At 35.9% G+C, this 16,110-nt stretch overlaps 2 protein-coding genes across 3 annotated transcripts in view; both read right to left on the bottom strand.

Annotated features, from left to right (window-relative positions):
• Positions 1-919, bottom strand: part of LOC136849856 (histidine ammonia-lyase-like) — a 28,041-nt gene extending 27,122 nt beyond the window's left edge. Inside the window, exon 1 of one of the 2 annotated variants that reach the window (XM_067123339.1) lies at positions 559-919. In XM_067123339.1, the coding sequence (XP_066979440.1) occupies positions 559-613 (55 nt within the window). In that variant the 5' untranslated portion in view covers positions 614-919. The remainder of the gene's footprint in view (positions 1-558) is intronic. The other variant, XM_067123338.1, reaches the window with a different exon arrangement.
• Positions 920-5,870: 4,951 nt separating this feature from the next.
• Positions 5,871-16,110, bottom strand: part of LOC136849855 (uncharacterized) — a 26,258-nt gene continuing 16,018 nt past the window's right edge. The window contains exons 2-4 of the mRNA XM_067123337.1: positions 12,919-13,009; positions 9,971-10,147; positions 5,871-7,960 (exon numbers count right to left, since the gene is read on the bottom strand). Coding sequence (XP_066979438.1) covers positions 7,832-7,960; positions 9,971-10,147; positions 12,919-12,993 — 381 coding nt within the window. The 5' untranslated portion in view covers positions 12,994-13,009 and the 3' untranslated portion in view covers positions 5,871-7,831. The remainder of the gene's footprint in view (positions 7,961-9,970; positions 10,148-12,918; positions 13,010-16,110) is intronic.

Raw genomic sequence — 16,110 nt, 5'->3', positions numbered from 1 at the left:
ATCTGACCCCCAAGGGACTAGTACTAAACACGGCAAAAAACATTTGTCCCCAAGGGGCTAGTACTAAACACGACAAAAAACATTTGACCCCCAGGGGCTAGTACTAAACACAGCGAAACACTGTAGACGAATCACTGTTTTGCCGTGTTTAATACTAGCCCTCGGGGATCAAACGTTCCTAAGTGGATTGCACGAACTCCCTAGGGAGTTCGTGAAATCCCTGGACTTCACATATTCCATGTAACATATATAACATTCATCGTAAAATTGTATTAGTCGTGTCACTGGATTTTAAAAAATCATAAGCTTTAGGCTTAACTTCAATGTAGGAAAGGAGAGTTGATGCTCATTTGAAAATATGGTCATATGGATTGGATTTAGTAGATAAATTGTTCATAAAAGCTGGAATTCCAAGTCAGTGGCACCTTGAGTGGGCTGGTTCCATTTGAATAGGGTTCACCTTCTGACTAATAATAATAATAATAATAATAATAATAATAATAATAATAATAATGCGAAACCACGAATCTTACTGAAGACTCAAGATTCAATACTTACCGGCTTTGCACGGGACCTGAAACCATTCTCCTCTCACACGAACCGACAGTTTCATCTTTCTGATTCAATCGGCCGTTTCTCTCGCAGCCACAAAACTATTCTCTCGAATATTCCTCGCTATTTCTCCTCTCTCAAATAAACCTCGCTATTTCAGGCCCCCAGATCCCTGGCGATATCTGATGAAAACTCGAAAGGCCACGGGAAAACAATTAATTGCAAATAACGTCGTTTTTGAGTGTCCAAATTCTTCAGATTGTCCGAGACCCTCCGTGGTTCAGTGTCCAAATTCTTCAGATATCCCCCGACCCTCCTGAGCAAAGCAAGGATGGGATTAAACTGGCTTGTCCTCTCTGCAGCAGACGGGTCCTGTGTAGATTTAAGCATCTTTAAATTCACTGTCACTTTTTTTTTTTTTTTGGCAGTTCCTCCTGACCAGTCAAAAAAAAATGCTCCATCAGTGTCCAGTTGTCATTAACTAAAACAAAAAAATCGGTGTCCTTTAACACAGGAATGTTAAAAGAAAAATCGTACGTTATGTTAATTTAATGTAGACGTTTATAGAGACATCCTGGAGAGTCGGGGTGTATATCAAATATGCAAGTTTTTTTCTTTAATGTACCCATGCTGCGTATTTTCTTAAAACCCCAAGGACCGCTGCGTAAAAGAAATTTTCAGCAATACGTGCGTAGTAATGGATAATTATGGTGTGCGTAATTTAAATGATAATTATGATGATAATTGTGGTGTAGTATTTAGTGGATTATATATATATATATATATATATATATATATATATATATATATATATATATATATATACATATATATATATATATATATATATATATATATATATAAAATTATAGTGTAAAATTATAGTGTATTCAATTGATAATAATTGTTTGGCAAATGAAAATGCTTACATTATCGTATATGAGATGAGATATATGATTAGATATCTATAAGATATATTATCAATTTTCGTCAAAAGGTCTCATGAATTGGCTATGTCGTCGGGAATTCATCCAGATTCAAAAAACGTTACTTATAAACAGGTAGAACAGAATCACTTTCACCACGAAGCAGCCCAACAAAATCATTTGTAATTGGAATAAAATCTAAAATATCTATCTATCTATCTACCTATCTATATATATATATATATATATATATATATATATATATATATATATATATTAAAAATGTCCATTAGCTCTGAGCAATGTCCACTTCAGTGTCAGAATTATATCTATCAAGGTGAAGCCAGGTAATAATCTGAAATAATCCATGATTATCATTGAGAAATTTTAGTCAATAAGCTGAAATAATCCAAGATTATCCTTGAGAAATTTTAGCCGACCTACTAACTGTTATGAACAGAATGCTTTAGATTTTTTTTTTAAAAACAGCTTTTGCCAGATTAGGGATATTGTTTTTTTTTCGTAAGGTAATAAAAAAAGGAACATATTCAAGTGTTGGTGTATCACTGCGATCAGTACAAATTACTGAAAAGTAAGAAAATTAAAAGTTCAGCACTTTCGAATCAGTAGGATTGCAAGCCTTTTTCGGTTTATGTTGCATTGCTTATGAAACAATTGCTGCCTTGTTTATTAAACAAGTGTTACATTGTTTATCAAACAATCGTTACATTGTATATCAAACGATTGTTACATTGCATATATAACAATATTTATTACATTCTTTATCAAACAACTGTTACGTTGTTTATCAAACAATCGTTACATTGTTTATCAAACAATTGTTACATTGTTCATGAAACAATTGTTACATTGTATATCAAACAATTATTACACTGTACAGTATATCTAACAATTGTAACATTCTTTATCAAACAATTGTTACATTGTTTACGAAACAATTGTTACACTGTATATCAAATAATTGTTGCAGTGTATATCTAACAATTGTTATATTGTTTACCAAATAATTGGTACATTGTTTTGCAAACAATTGTCACATAGTTTATTAAATAATCTAACATTGTTTATCAAACAATTTTTACGTTGTTTATTAAACAAATAACAGTTTTCCTTCGTAATTTTATTTATCTATTTATTTATTTTTTTTGGTTTTCTTAGGATATAAACTTCCCGTCTTCAAGAGGCGAGCCTTTCACTTCTTTTGGAATAAACCCCACAGGATTTTTCCTTCCATCTCTCTTATTCTTATCCTATTCGGGCCTGGACAAGTTTCAGGAAAATAGCTCAGTTCCAGTAAGGAACAAGTGAAAAAAGTTTTTTTGGCGCAATCGAGTTTTCTGTACAGCCGCTACAGCGCATAATCGAGGCCACCGAAAATAAATCTATCTTTCGGTGGTCTCGGTATAATGTTGTATGAGCAGCGGCCCATGAAACTTTAATCACGGCCCGGTGGCGGCCTATCCTGTATCGTTGCCAGAAGCACGATTATGGCTAACTTTAACCTTAAATAAAATAAAAAAAAACTATTGAGGCTAGAGGGCTGCAATTTGGTATGTTTGATGATTGGAGGGTGGATGATCAACATACCAATTTGCAGCCCTCTTGCATGAGTAGTTTTTAAGATCTGAGGGCGGACAGAAAAAGTGCGGACAAAAAAAAGTGCGGACAGAATAAAGTGCGGACGGACAGACAAAGCCGGCACAATAGTTTTCTTTTACAGAACACTAAAAACGATAAGTAATGGAAGACTCTTGAGCGTACAATCTCCACCCAGTTCCTACAGAAAGAAGTCACGTGTCTGTTGTGAACTGAACTGAATATAGAATTTAGGCCAAGGGCCAAGCGCAGGGACCATGAGGTTATTCAGCGCTGAAGCGAAAATTGAGAATATTAAGTTTGGAAAGGTGTACCAGGCAGAAAACCTCAAAGCAGTTGCACTATGAATCAACTGTTAGGAGAGGGTGGAAAGTAAGATGGAAGAAAGAGAATATGAAAGGAGGTACAGTAAGAGGAACGCAAGGGGCTGCAAAGAACTTCAAGTCAAAGCAGATATTATTTATTTCCTGTGGAACCGTAAACAAAAACAAAAAAATCACCTTTTTGTAAACAGATTTGCAACGCGCACTGTAGGCATTTTAATTAAGGTTCGTTGCAGTGTTCCTTCGGCCCCTAGCTGCAACCCCTTTCATTCGTTTTGCTGTACCTCCGCCCTTATTCTCTTTCTTCCATCTTACTTTCCACCCTGACGCAACAGCTGTCACAACATTATTTTCAAAGCTGAATGATCTCATAGGTCCCAGCGCCCTGGCCTGTGACCTAAATTTTCAATTCCAGTTCTAGTAATCGATGATGTTTTCCCAGAACAGGGATTAAATTTTAGGGGAAAAAAATGTTTCATTATACCATTGCCCTTTGCGTCAAGTGGTGTTGATGATGATATATTAATAAAATTTCGCAGTAAATACCACAATGTTAATTCTGGAATAGCCTCGCTTAATAACTGTAAACATAAAGGTCATAAATTATGATAAGATCAAGTGCTATTTACTTGTTCATTACCTGTTTTCAACTCTTTTATTTCTGTCCACTTTCTCCTTTGGTAACATTGCAGAATAGTTGCGCATGCGTCGTTCTCTTTTGTGGGGTTCCGGGGGGCGAAGTGCTTCCCCCACCTCCAGTTCCCCTCCCCCTCCCATCTTACCCGGCCATGTCGGGGTACGGCGCCCTAGGATAGGTCAGGTTGAGGGAAGGTTAGGCTAGGATGCATCTCTATTGATCTGCTTTTAAGCAGGTCGCTTATTCTGTACTGTGAAAGGTTACTAAGCAGGTTATTGTTTTATTGGGGTCCGTTTAGCAAGTATGTGCTTAATAATAATAATAATAATAATAATAATAATAATAATAATAATAATAATAATAATTTTTTGATGTCTCATTTTAGAAATGTACAAGATTTCCAGCATCTATGACAGTAATATTTTATTGGGGTTCGTTGAATAATAATAATAATAATAATAATAATAATAATAATAATAATAATAATAATAATAATAATAATAATAATTTTTGTCTCATTGTTAGGAATATACAAGATTTCCAGCACCTATAAAAGTAATATTTTATTGGGGTGCGTTCAATAATAATAATAATAATAATAATAATAATAATAATAATAATAATAATAATAATTTTCAGTCTCAGTTTTAGGAATATAAAAGATTCGCAGCTCCTGACGCCACCTGACGACTGAATCGTCTCGAAATGGCCGTAGTTACGACTTCTTCTGAACGCCAACTCTTTAATCCGCAAATGCGATCGACTGGATTTATTTCCTACTCTTTAACTTCTTCCTCTTCTTCTTCTTCTCTCATCGTCTCGCCCTGAAGACTGGGCTGGATTCTCTCCCAATTTGGCGTGGTTTGTCGTCCTGGGTCCACGAGTTTGGAGCCAAAACCGGTCTGTCAAACATATCTGTTTGAGTTCAAGTTCGGCTGGTGTCTCGCGCCAGTTCATTGCATCCTTTGTGTTGAAGCCTGATTGGCTGAGCTCAGACACACCTTACCGGCGACGATGCTGATTGGCTCAGAGACATCAGGCCTCTCAGCAGCGGCAGCTGATTGGTCGAGTTAGTCTTGCTTCTTCATGAATTTTCAAAGGGACAATTTTTTTTTTTTTAATTTCTATGTATATTTTTTTTTATAATCTCAACTGTGTGGAGAAAGAGGGTTAATTTTTCTTTGCTGAAATAATTTGCTCTATATATATTATATATATATATATATATATATATATATATATATATATATATATATATATATATATATATATTATATATATATATATATATATATATATATATTTTTCACCACAATCCGTTTTTTAATGCAACGGGAAGACTGTAAGCAAAAAATTTTGATTTTAAATTAAACAGTCCATTTAAGAATGTATTGTTGTCAATATAAAATATATAATATATATATATATATATATATATATATATATATATATATATATATATATATATATATATATTTACACTTTTTCACCACAACTGAATATGTATATTAAACAGTCCATTTAAGAATATTGTTGTATATGTATATATATATATATATATATATATATATATATATATATATATATATATATATATCTCAAATAAGACAATCAGCAGAGAGCATACCACAGCCTCTCTCCATAATGAACAAGTTGGTTTTCATAGCGACAGTTCATCAGATCATATCGACATCCCCAAACAGTTCATCAACTTTCACGATCCTTCATCAGAACCCGCTCATCCATTCTCGAGGTATTTCTTCATCGCAGAGACAGAAACAGTATAAAAAAAAAAAGGATAATAATAAGGTCAACTGAGCAGTTTTATTTTTATTAGCAAGAGCATCGCATCCCACTAAAGGTCCAATTTCTCATTGACGCTGTGGCCGTTGTTCTCTCGCCCACTCAACCAATATTATTTGTTTCATCTCTACTTCCCTTGCATTCCAAACTGCATTCCAACCTCTTCTATGCAGTTAGGAATGCACTGAACAAGAGCTCTTTTTGTTTTCAAGCATGGCTTTTTTAATGCTGGATTTTTTTTGTCAACTTTTTCAGTGATAGATTTTTAGATAATCTTGTGTATTTTTTTTATCATTCAAGAAGCATCTTCTTTACTTTATATTGTTCTTTTCTCATATTCATAATTTTTACTTTTTGTCAGTTATACCTTTCTCCGAAATTAACATTAGCCAACTCAATCTTCTTCTTCCTCTTGTAAAAGTGTATGAAATCTCATGCTTTTTTTGAGAACTTTTTATTTCATAAAATGACATTTTTCAGTATTCCTTTGTCGGAATGTTCAGTACCTTTTTTTATAATTGTACTTTATCCCTCTTTATTCATTATTTTATATAATTCTCCTTTGCCAGAATGCGAGGAACTAATTAAATAATCTTTGAAATTACTTCACTTGATCTTATGTGAACAAGTTTCTGATTGGTATTTGTGTAAACTCATCTCTTAGAAGAACTGTACTTTTTTCAACCTTGCTTATATCACGTAGTCTGTAAACAGACCACATCTTTCATAATTTCCCCAGCAAAGACAACTGCAAAACTTCAGCTTATAAGTATAGCTTCAGAAGCGTGCTTAATATTTGATTTATATCAATCAACTTTTATATCTGTTCCCTCGACGAAGGATGCGTTCCATCAACTCATATTGGTCTATGTCGAGACAAAGTGCGCAGGCGCCAACAGGTTATCCGTAAAAGTGATGAGCCCTTGAGTATCATATATTATACATATATTATTCATGAATACAAAGCAGCGTTTAATTTTAAACTGTTATTTTATCACAATATAAAGAGGAGGATAATGTTTATGTCACCGTCAGTGTCTGTTATGAAAGGAAAAGAGAGCCTGTTGCCGAATAATCATCAGATTTACAAGAATTGACAGAGAGGAGGAAGACATGAAACGATAGAAAACGGGATAAAAACGAACGTAGACTAAAGAAAAGACTCGTTCCTTTGATGTTATGACCGAAACAAAAAAACATAAATAAAGATAAATTTGTTAGAGACGTCTCTTGCTGGGTGCTTTTGAAGTTCAGATGAATAACTCAACAAATTTACAAGATTGAGTTTGTTCGAAGCAAGCGTGTGTTTGATAGAAGCGAAGGAAGTGAGACAGTTCTGAAATTAGATCAAATCTCACAGTCGCTGTCCTCTCAATTTGTAAAGGAAATGTTTTTTTCTACTGTTTATTTCATTGAATTTTGTCCGCGTTTTTAAAATATATAAATAAATTAATTAATCAGCATAAGCTAGCCAACAATACGATGTGTAAAAGAAAAATTATGCAAACGCTTTAGGATCGAAATTGCTGTGTGGGATTGACTGAAGAAGGAGAATGACTATTTAGAAGGCTACTGTAAAAGAACAGTACTTAAAAGGGTTACTCATATCAGGTAAAATTATTTCCAAGGACATCTCGTTAATGATGCAGTGCAATGTACTGTATATGATACTAAAACGAAGAAATAACTTTTAAAAAATGACAGAGATCTAAAACATAAACAAAAGCTGTCAGGAAGTAATCAACAAATTTCAGGGTAAAGGAATGCGTATACAAAATTACATAGATTAGAATTTAAAAAAAATTCATAACACTTGGAAAGTCAGACTGAAAAATAAATATGCCGATGAAGTGACAGTAAGAGAGGTTAGAAAAGTTAAAGTATCATATTAGGAACGTCCTAATTGTTGCAACAGGCTCCACGATCGCAATGGTAACGGGCTTCTTAAATAGTACGTAATTTCCACATGTTCATTACTGGTCGGTGGAAGTGGCCTTCCTTGCTTGAATCCACCAGGGGAGGTGAGACAGGTGGTCGGACTCCGGCGCTGAGGCGACCTGGTGCTCCCGAAGTGCGCACGATGCCAGGCGGTTGACTTCGCTCTGAAAGAAGAAGAGTAATACTAGTACTATGGCAAAGTGCTTAAAACAAATTATAACTTGCGATTCTTACGGGGAGGGATTCGTAGATGTGGGAGAATTCTTTCAATTAAGACGACAAGAACAAAATGCATGTACTAACACACACATACATTCTAGTTAAAAGATAATTGTACTTAAGATGATAGTACTACAACATAGCTCAAAATAAACAATAATCTACGATTATTACGAGGAAGTATCCGTTCATGTGGGAGAATTCTTTCAAACAGGCTAACTAGAACAAAATGCACCTACTAGAATTCACTCACACATACATATACTTTCTAGTTAAAAGATAATAGCACTACAGCAAAGAGCATAACACAAATTATAACTTATTATTGCGAGGTGGAATTCGTTCGTGTCTCCATGGGAGAATTCTTTCAAACAGAATAACTAGAATAGTGCACGTACTAAAACACACACACACACACACGTACATTCAGGTTAAACCGGTAGTTGCCTGGCTTTTATCACGAAAGCAGGATATCTCGTCCGGTGAGTCTAGGCTCCTTATAGATCATGACCTCCCCCGGTTACCAGCCAATGTTAAAGTCTCGAAACCCGTTGGTGCATTGGGGTCGTTGTTGAACAGAGAATGATTTTCACTTAACACGTAAAAATATCTGCAACACGTGTCGTTTTTAAATATTGTGATACTGTATGTATCAATTTGTATATAAAAGATACCTTTCTGTCATTCATTTCTTCGGGGTCCATTACTGTATGTAGGGGAATTTTTGTACCATTTTTCATTTTCAAAGTCCCTTTCCAGCAATATTGTCTGGTATCGTTATAGATGCTTGTGCACTGAATGTTATTAATACGAATGTCTTGTATTTGTGATAATATCTACTCGGTTATAATGTAAAATGACTTTTAAACTACTCTTCACTTCTTTGTAAATAATATTATAATATTCTAAAGGTGTATACTCGTGTGATGGTCGTAAATCAAGCGACCCACACAAGGGAAACATTTTTAATACGTCATTCCTCCGCAACCTTCATTTCCAGCTTTTGCGACGCAATGCTCTATGGAATGGGAAAGCTCTGATGCTTTTCTAGCCCATGCAGGAAAGGAAAGTATGAACTCTAACTTTGCAATTACTACTGACAAACAAGAGACCCCCTCCCCCGACATCGTCGATAATCCGGCAATCACCTCACAAGAAGACCCGTTCGTTCTGAAGGCGTTTCGAAATCAGTCCCAGCGCTGTGAACTCCAGAGAACGCCCGCGTTCAAGGTTTAGATTCACTGGACTCAATAAACCCAGACAGATGATCAATTTCAATATAGTGAAGCTTGTGCTTTCCTTAGCAGCAGCGGAGTTAGGTTGTTCAATTGCTTTGCGTCTAATGATTTTAAATTACATTGGGAGTGAACCCACCAGGTTTGTTGGCGTTGTGAGTTGAACTGGGATAGATACTGAGACAGCCCGTAAATGTAGTACGATGATAAGCGCGAGACAAAGTAAATATTTTGAAATGATTTCAAACGACCAGTGAGTCGTTTCGAAACTCTCGAAGGGTTCGTTCTTATACGGGAGGGATATTTCAGAAAAGGTAATAAAGAAGTTGGACAGCTCTAGATGAAGGGGTCCCAAGATATGGATGAAGAGGAGGAAGCAATGAGTAACGCAGTAGGGTGCACAGACGATGTTGCAAGGAAACTCAAGTATTGCAATGCGCAATGTAGGCTGTGATAGCTCTGTACAATTGCAATAAAGGTCAATTTAAAAAAAAATTATAAATGGGTGAGGATTTCAATAAGTATATGGAATAGATAGAATTACGGGTGAAAGTAACTAGATTTTATAAAATTACGCGATCGCAATCCACGTTAACAATTCTTCGCTAAGGACTTTCTCCCTCTCCATTAAAAATGGATTAAATACACGCACACACAGATTGATAGATAGATAGATAGATAGATAGATAGATAGATAGATAGATAGATAGATAGCCTTACCTCTACGATCCTTGCGATGAGGGACGTGAGGTGAGCAAAATCCGTGGAGGAGCAATCTGTGCTGAGGACCAACTCTCCGTCCATGGACGAGGCAGAAGAAGTAGAAGAAGAAGAAGGCATCGCCGAGGACCTCTTCCCCATTGAGCCACCCGCACCCCAGCCTCGGTTCCAGTGTATCTGTTTGGAGGAGAATATCACGAAAGCTAAGTAAACATAAATATATGTATATATGTTAAACGTAGACGAAAACGACAACCTACCTTGGACTGCAGCCATGTCAAAAGAACGTTGGAAAAAAGCGCTAATGAAATCATTTGACTCAATTCATGGAATGTGTTGAGTCTATGTCACAACATCAGGGAACATGCTCTTGTGTCAATAGTGAGTTCATAGTGACTTCAAAGGCTGAAATAGAGTTAATATCATTCCATTTCAGATTAGACGTGTCCATTTGCAACTCGCCTTCAAGAAGGGAAACCCATTAATACTGGAGTATCACACTACTATTATAGGTCTAGGGAACATCGTACTTTACTTCATTGCGTCTGTGGCTATAAGTTTTTAAGTAATGCTTCTCCGAGCATTCCTTTCTTGCATGCCAGGCTGTTAATATCCGTCAGTCAAAAGCTGAGATAAACTGACAGGAGAAATCAAACGCTTATAACTTGTCTTTGATTCCGCATTCCATTCCAGGAACCGCGACCTGAGAGAAGAAGATATTTGAGATCCTGCTACGTCAAGGAATCCGAATTCCCGATTGGCTGGCTGTGATTGGCTGACACTTGGAAGGAAAACCGTTAACGGAGGAGATTTGTGTCTAAAAGGAGCCGGTCGAAATGCTTGAATGCGTTTGAAATATTGGGGTGGGCAGATTTGTTGCAAATTTTGCGGGAATGCTTGCCATTTCAAAAACTGGGTGTCCTCGCCGAAGTGCGGAATTTGGTAATGATTCTAGTTTTTATTGATATTTATTTTTATTTCTTTTCTGTTTGTTAATCGATTCCGTGTTTTTCATTTTCTTTTTTTTTATTTAGAAGGCAATAGGCTTAAGAGGGATGTTGTAAAGTTATTTATTTTGAAGTACTATATTGGTCAAAAGAAGTAATTACTGCTACAGTTCATGAAAGGAATCGGAGGTGACCTGCATAAAAAGAGCAATGGGGAGAGAGAGAGAGAGAGAGAGAGAGAGAGAGAGAGAGAGAGAGAGAGAGAGAGAGAGAGAACTTCAGAAGGTCAAAGATAAAAATAAAAACTAGACCTACACGACTCTCGAACATGGAAGGATAAATTGAACATGACGACAAGAATCCAGAATACGTTATGAGATTATGTCCACCCGATGCCCTTCTTTGCAACTCGTGATAATGCCGTTATTGTACATCTGTTCCTACAAATGCAATTACGTCATCTTTCCTTTAAGAAAGGAGAGAACCTCTTTCCTTCGTAGAGATGCCGAGATAGAACTTCCCACGGCATGACTCACTCGATCCGAAATTATTGTTATTTATTTTTTATGCTAATTTTTTACAGCAAAGCGTCTTTTCTTTCCTTTCACACGGCAGAACGGAACTCATAGAAAGATCACATCAAAAGAAATTTAGATTTATCCAGTAGGCATTGTGGTTTTCCATCTCGCTGATGTCAAAAACGAAATCAACTTATTACTTTTATTATTATTTAGAAGGGAAGCCATATCTATAAGTTGTGTTAAAAACAAAGGGTGTCAACAGAGGTACTTCTACTGCATATTTTATTTTCTCCATTTTTTTTATTTACTGAGCAAGTTTTCTTCGAACAGAATTTCCATTTATAAAATAGGAAAATAAGAAGCACAGAGAAATTAACAGAATTTCCATTTATAAAACATGAGAAAAACAAGTAGAGAGAAGGACAGAAAGGTGAAATTGGTGAGTAATAAATTCCAATGCAATTTTAATTTTATTTAAATTTTCAAAGATAATTCTGTCTGTAAAATTAGTGACCAGCTCGGCTATTAGCCTTCATGCATTCATTTGGGTTGCAAAGAAACATTTTATTTGTAATATTATATTTGCATATATATATATATATATATATATATATATATATATATATATATATATACAGTATATGTATATATACTGTAATAACAATCATAAGAAGTATATATATATATATATATATATATATATATATATATATATATATATATATATATATATATATATAGTGTAACACTCATGTAAGAAGGATGTACCTTCTATGGCACATTTTATGAGAAAATGAAAGCTGACATGAATGGGTATTACGTTGAATAGAGACTTAAATTTCTATTTTAAATACTGTTTAAAATATTCCCGTTTTGTGGAAGTGTCTCTTTATTGCCTCAAAATGAGAAGTGATAGGCAAACAATACGCTTGGTGACTCGATACGGCGCGGTCATTTTAACATTAAAGTTACGATTTGACCAAATAACGTGGCTTTCCTAAAACAGGTCGATGTGCTAAATCTAAGCTGTAGTGTGACTGCTCTCTCTCTCTCTCTCTCTCTCTCTCTCTCTCTCTCTCTCTCTCTCTCTCTCTCTCTCTCTCTCTCTCAGAAGTGTAATTCTCCTGTTTTGTGATATCTCTCTCTCTCTCTCTCACTGTAGTGTGAGTGCATTCTCTCTCTCTTTGAACTGTCATTTACTACTATTATCGAACCCTGTTTAAGACATAACGACACACCATTACTTTTATGCCTTCCCATTGCCCATGATTCACCATTTTAAGTCTGACAATAAAATGAAAATTGTTTTACTTGTTTATTTTTAACATAGTGTAATTTTATTTTCCTTTATGTAAAGCAGTTACGCCATTCAGATCAGGAGAACATAAATTGCATATCATATTCAAAATTATATATATATATATATATATATATATATATATATATATATATATATATATATATATATATATTTACTAACCTGAGATGTGGCAGGAGTGACCATAGCTGCTAGGGCCACAAGAGCCAAAAAGGAGTGCCTTGATGGCTCTGGCATCGACTCGGCACAGCATCTGTGGGGGGAGTAAAGGGTCAAGTAAGGTCAGGACAAGGTCATAGCGAGTCAGGAGATTCTAAGTAAAGCCTTAACACAGAAACTGAGCAAAAATAGAGACAAGATTTTAATACAATGACCACATTGGTATGCTTTATACTTTCAGGTTAATCTTCAGTATGGTATTTAAGTTTGTGAAAGGAAAATTACACAATAAAGTTGGATCAATATATAGAAATTAGATGTACAGAAAGACCTCTGATTATCTTGTCCAGGTCCTCAGGGGCTGGAAGAAAATCCTTAGGCCTACAGGCATATCTTGTCAAAAATATGGGAGATTACATATTCATGAAATATAGTGTGTATCGTATACATAAATATTTTTGTATTGGAGCCATGGAACAGTATTTACAGAAGAGGGAAAATTGTTCCTCCAGCATAAAATGATATATCAAAAGATAAAGTTTGATTTTAACCTCCTAATTAAAGTAAACGGGCAGCATACGTAAGAGTATATGATAGGTTTCTTCACATTCGATTTCGATAAATGTCGACGATGTTTTCCCATTTTCTTTCCACTTTGTGTTAGTACGTTTGCTTCTGTCCTTGTTTCGTTGGCAGGCATCGGATGGCGTTTCTAGGGAAACTCTTATGAAATTCACTTCAAAGAGCTCGCTGGAATGCGTTGGTGGGATGTTCGGAATGCAAAGAAATGTCATTGGCGAAGAAAAACAAAAAGATAATATGTTTTGCACTTTATATTTTCATGTTCTTTTTGTTTTGCGCAGGGCAAAATTCCAGCAAGCGAAGAAAAGGATTATTCCATCTTGTTTTCTCCGCGTTTTATGCGTAAGTTATTTAGCGTGTCAAGTGGGAAGTCTGTGGCAACATCTTGAAAAGAATTTGTGATTTTTCATGTATGAAATTATGTTTCCAATTGGCGCTTTGAGAAATAAATCAGCAAATAAATGAAGGGATAACTGAATAAGCAGATAAATAAATATCCCAGCTCATGTGGGCATTAACAGATAGCAATCTTGAAATGTTTAGTTCACAATCCATAGTTTACAAGAAAGTTTGTGCATGTATTCAAACGTCACCTCCTGCCCTTCAGCAACGTTCCACAATCAATCCTTGGAGAGAGAGAGAGAGAGAGAGAGAGAGAGAGAGAGAGAGAGAGAGAGAGAGAGAGAGAGAGAGAGAGAGAGAGAGAGAGAGAGAATTTCTGCAACGATAATCTCGCTATTTTGTAGGCCATCGCTGAAAGTGCCCTCGCGTCTAGACCACAGAATTTCTGTGCCTTTCATGTTTCTGGTTTCATTTTACGTCTCTCGGTGTGGCGAACTTCCATAAACAGGCATTAAGTTTCTCCTGAGAGCAAGGCAGATATTTCTACATCTCCCAGACTCTTTTCGTTCACCCGCGAGTGGTTCGTATATATATATATAAACCACGGTGCATCGAAGCGAAGCTTCCAAGTCCCTCTGGGAGTACCGACAAAGTGGCTGAGTCGCCGTGGAATGACTTAGTCAGCCCTCGAAAGAGCAAAGCCCATTTTCTTTCTTGGAACGATGAGAGGGTAAACTTGTTTAGATTAGAGGTTTAAAGACGTTTGTGGGTGTATGTAATCATCGATGTAAGTATTTTTTTTGCGTGTGTATCTGTGTGCAGTCAGACCCTCAGCTCAAACGATCTCCACGGTCGAGGTAAGTCGTTCAGTTGCTCAATCCACTGGCTTCTGTGATGAATATCAACGCTTTGGAAAGTTTGAAAAAGATGTTGGCGCCAAGGTTTTCATAACAGGTGTTTTGAAAGCAACGCTCGGAATACAGTATATCCTAAGTAGTGTGACCGGAGGAACGAGAAAATGTCTACAAAATGAAAACTCGTGGGCTCACTGAACGAGAGATTAGGGCCAGTGAAGAAAATACTGATGAAATACTAAAATCAATGAGCAGAAACGAATGGGCCACGGATAATGGAACAGAAATAACTATCGTGGGAATATTTCACACAGAACGAGCCGTTCAGAAGTTCCTGTTGCAGAAAAGACTTGGCTGGAATAACTGTCGAAAACATGACTGCACACTTATGAGGAAGCCAGGAAGAATGGGACAGAAATAGATGTCTCGCAAATGATACATGCCAGCACCAGACGTCCAGTATTAATGAGTGACGAAGCTAAGCTAAAAAAAAAAAAAAAAAGAAAAGACGCAATGTCTGATTGCATTCTCTGATTCATCAGTTACTGGTTTAAGAAGCTGAAGGGGAAACTTGACAGAGCAGAAATGTTTACATTCCAAAAGAAGATTCATTGATACTCTTGTTTATGGAAAGCAGATGGCAGACACTAACAATCACTTATCAAGGGCGATATAGATTTTTAAGGATATCATGAGACTATCTCTAGACCCATTTTCTTTCTCACTCATTTCCCTGACTCTCTACGGCTCACTGTGAGTCACTGTAGACTCATATGATCCATAGCAAGTTTCAGTAATAATTATATAGCAACGAGAACCAGTCATATTTGGTCCGTGTGAAGGAACAACTATAATTAAGATGCTTAATGGGAAAATTTCTGCCCACTGAAACCATGCCGCGGTTGACGAGAGTATCAAAACGGTGTTAAAAAAACTTCTTACGTAACTTTATGTTATTCTGCCACAGCTGATTCACATTACTCTTTGCTTACTTAGAATGATTTTGTCCCAACGTCTAAAAGATGCTACCTCTCATAGCTTACAATTAAACGTGTTACTTTTCGATGACTTTGACACTTCTTGACGTCTTTTCTACCTGTGTTCATCGAAAGCCAGATTCATTACTAATTTATTTATTTTCCTGTTTTCCTATAAAAGACCTTCCTCATCCTGCAGTGTTATTTAGGACAGAGTCCTTGACAGGGTCAGTTATCTCTGTTTTGCTTTGCAATACATGATCTGTAGCAGAATGCTATTCTGTTCTGTAGATTATCAATAATCTACCAAAACAACAGATCTATGGCTATTACTCGTGTTTTTTCTTCCCATCACTAAGAGAATATTTCTCGTAACAGTGGCTGGCTCCAGGGAAAAGGCATTTTAATAAGGCTAACCAGAAGCGAACTGCATTGTTTCA

This window comes from Macrobrachium rosenbergii, chromosome 21 (genome assembly GCF_040412425.1).
Source record: "Macrobrachium rosenbergii isolate ZJJX-2024 chromosome 21, ASM4041242v1, whole genome shotgun sequence".
Taxonomy (NCBI): domain Eukaryota; kingdom Metazoa; phylum Arthropoda; class Malacostraca; order Decapoda; family Palaemonidae; genus Macrobrachium; species Macrobrachium rosenbergii.
Note: the sequence above shows the minus strand (reverse complement) of the source record. Positions and strands in the feature narration are given on the sequence as shown.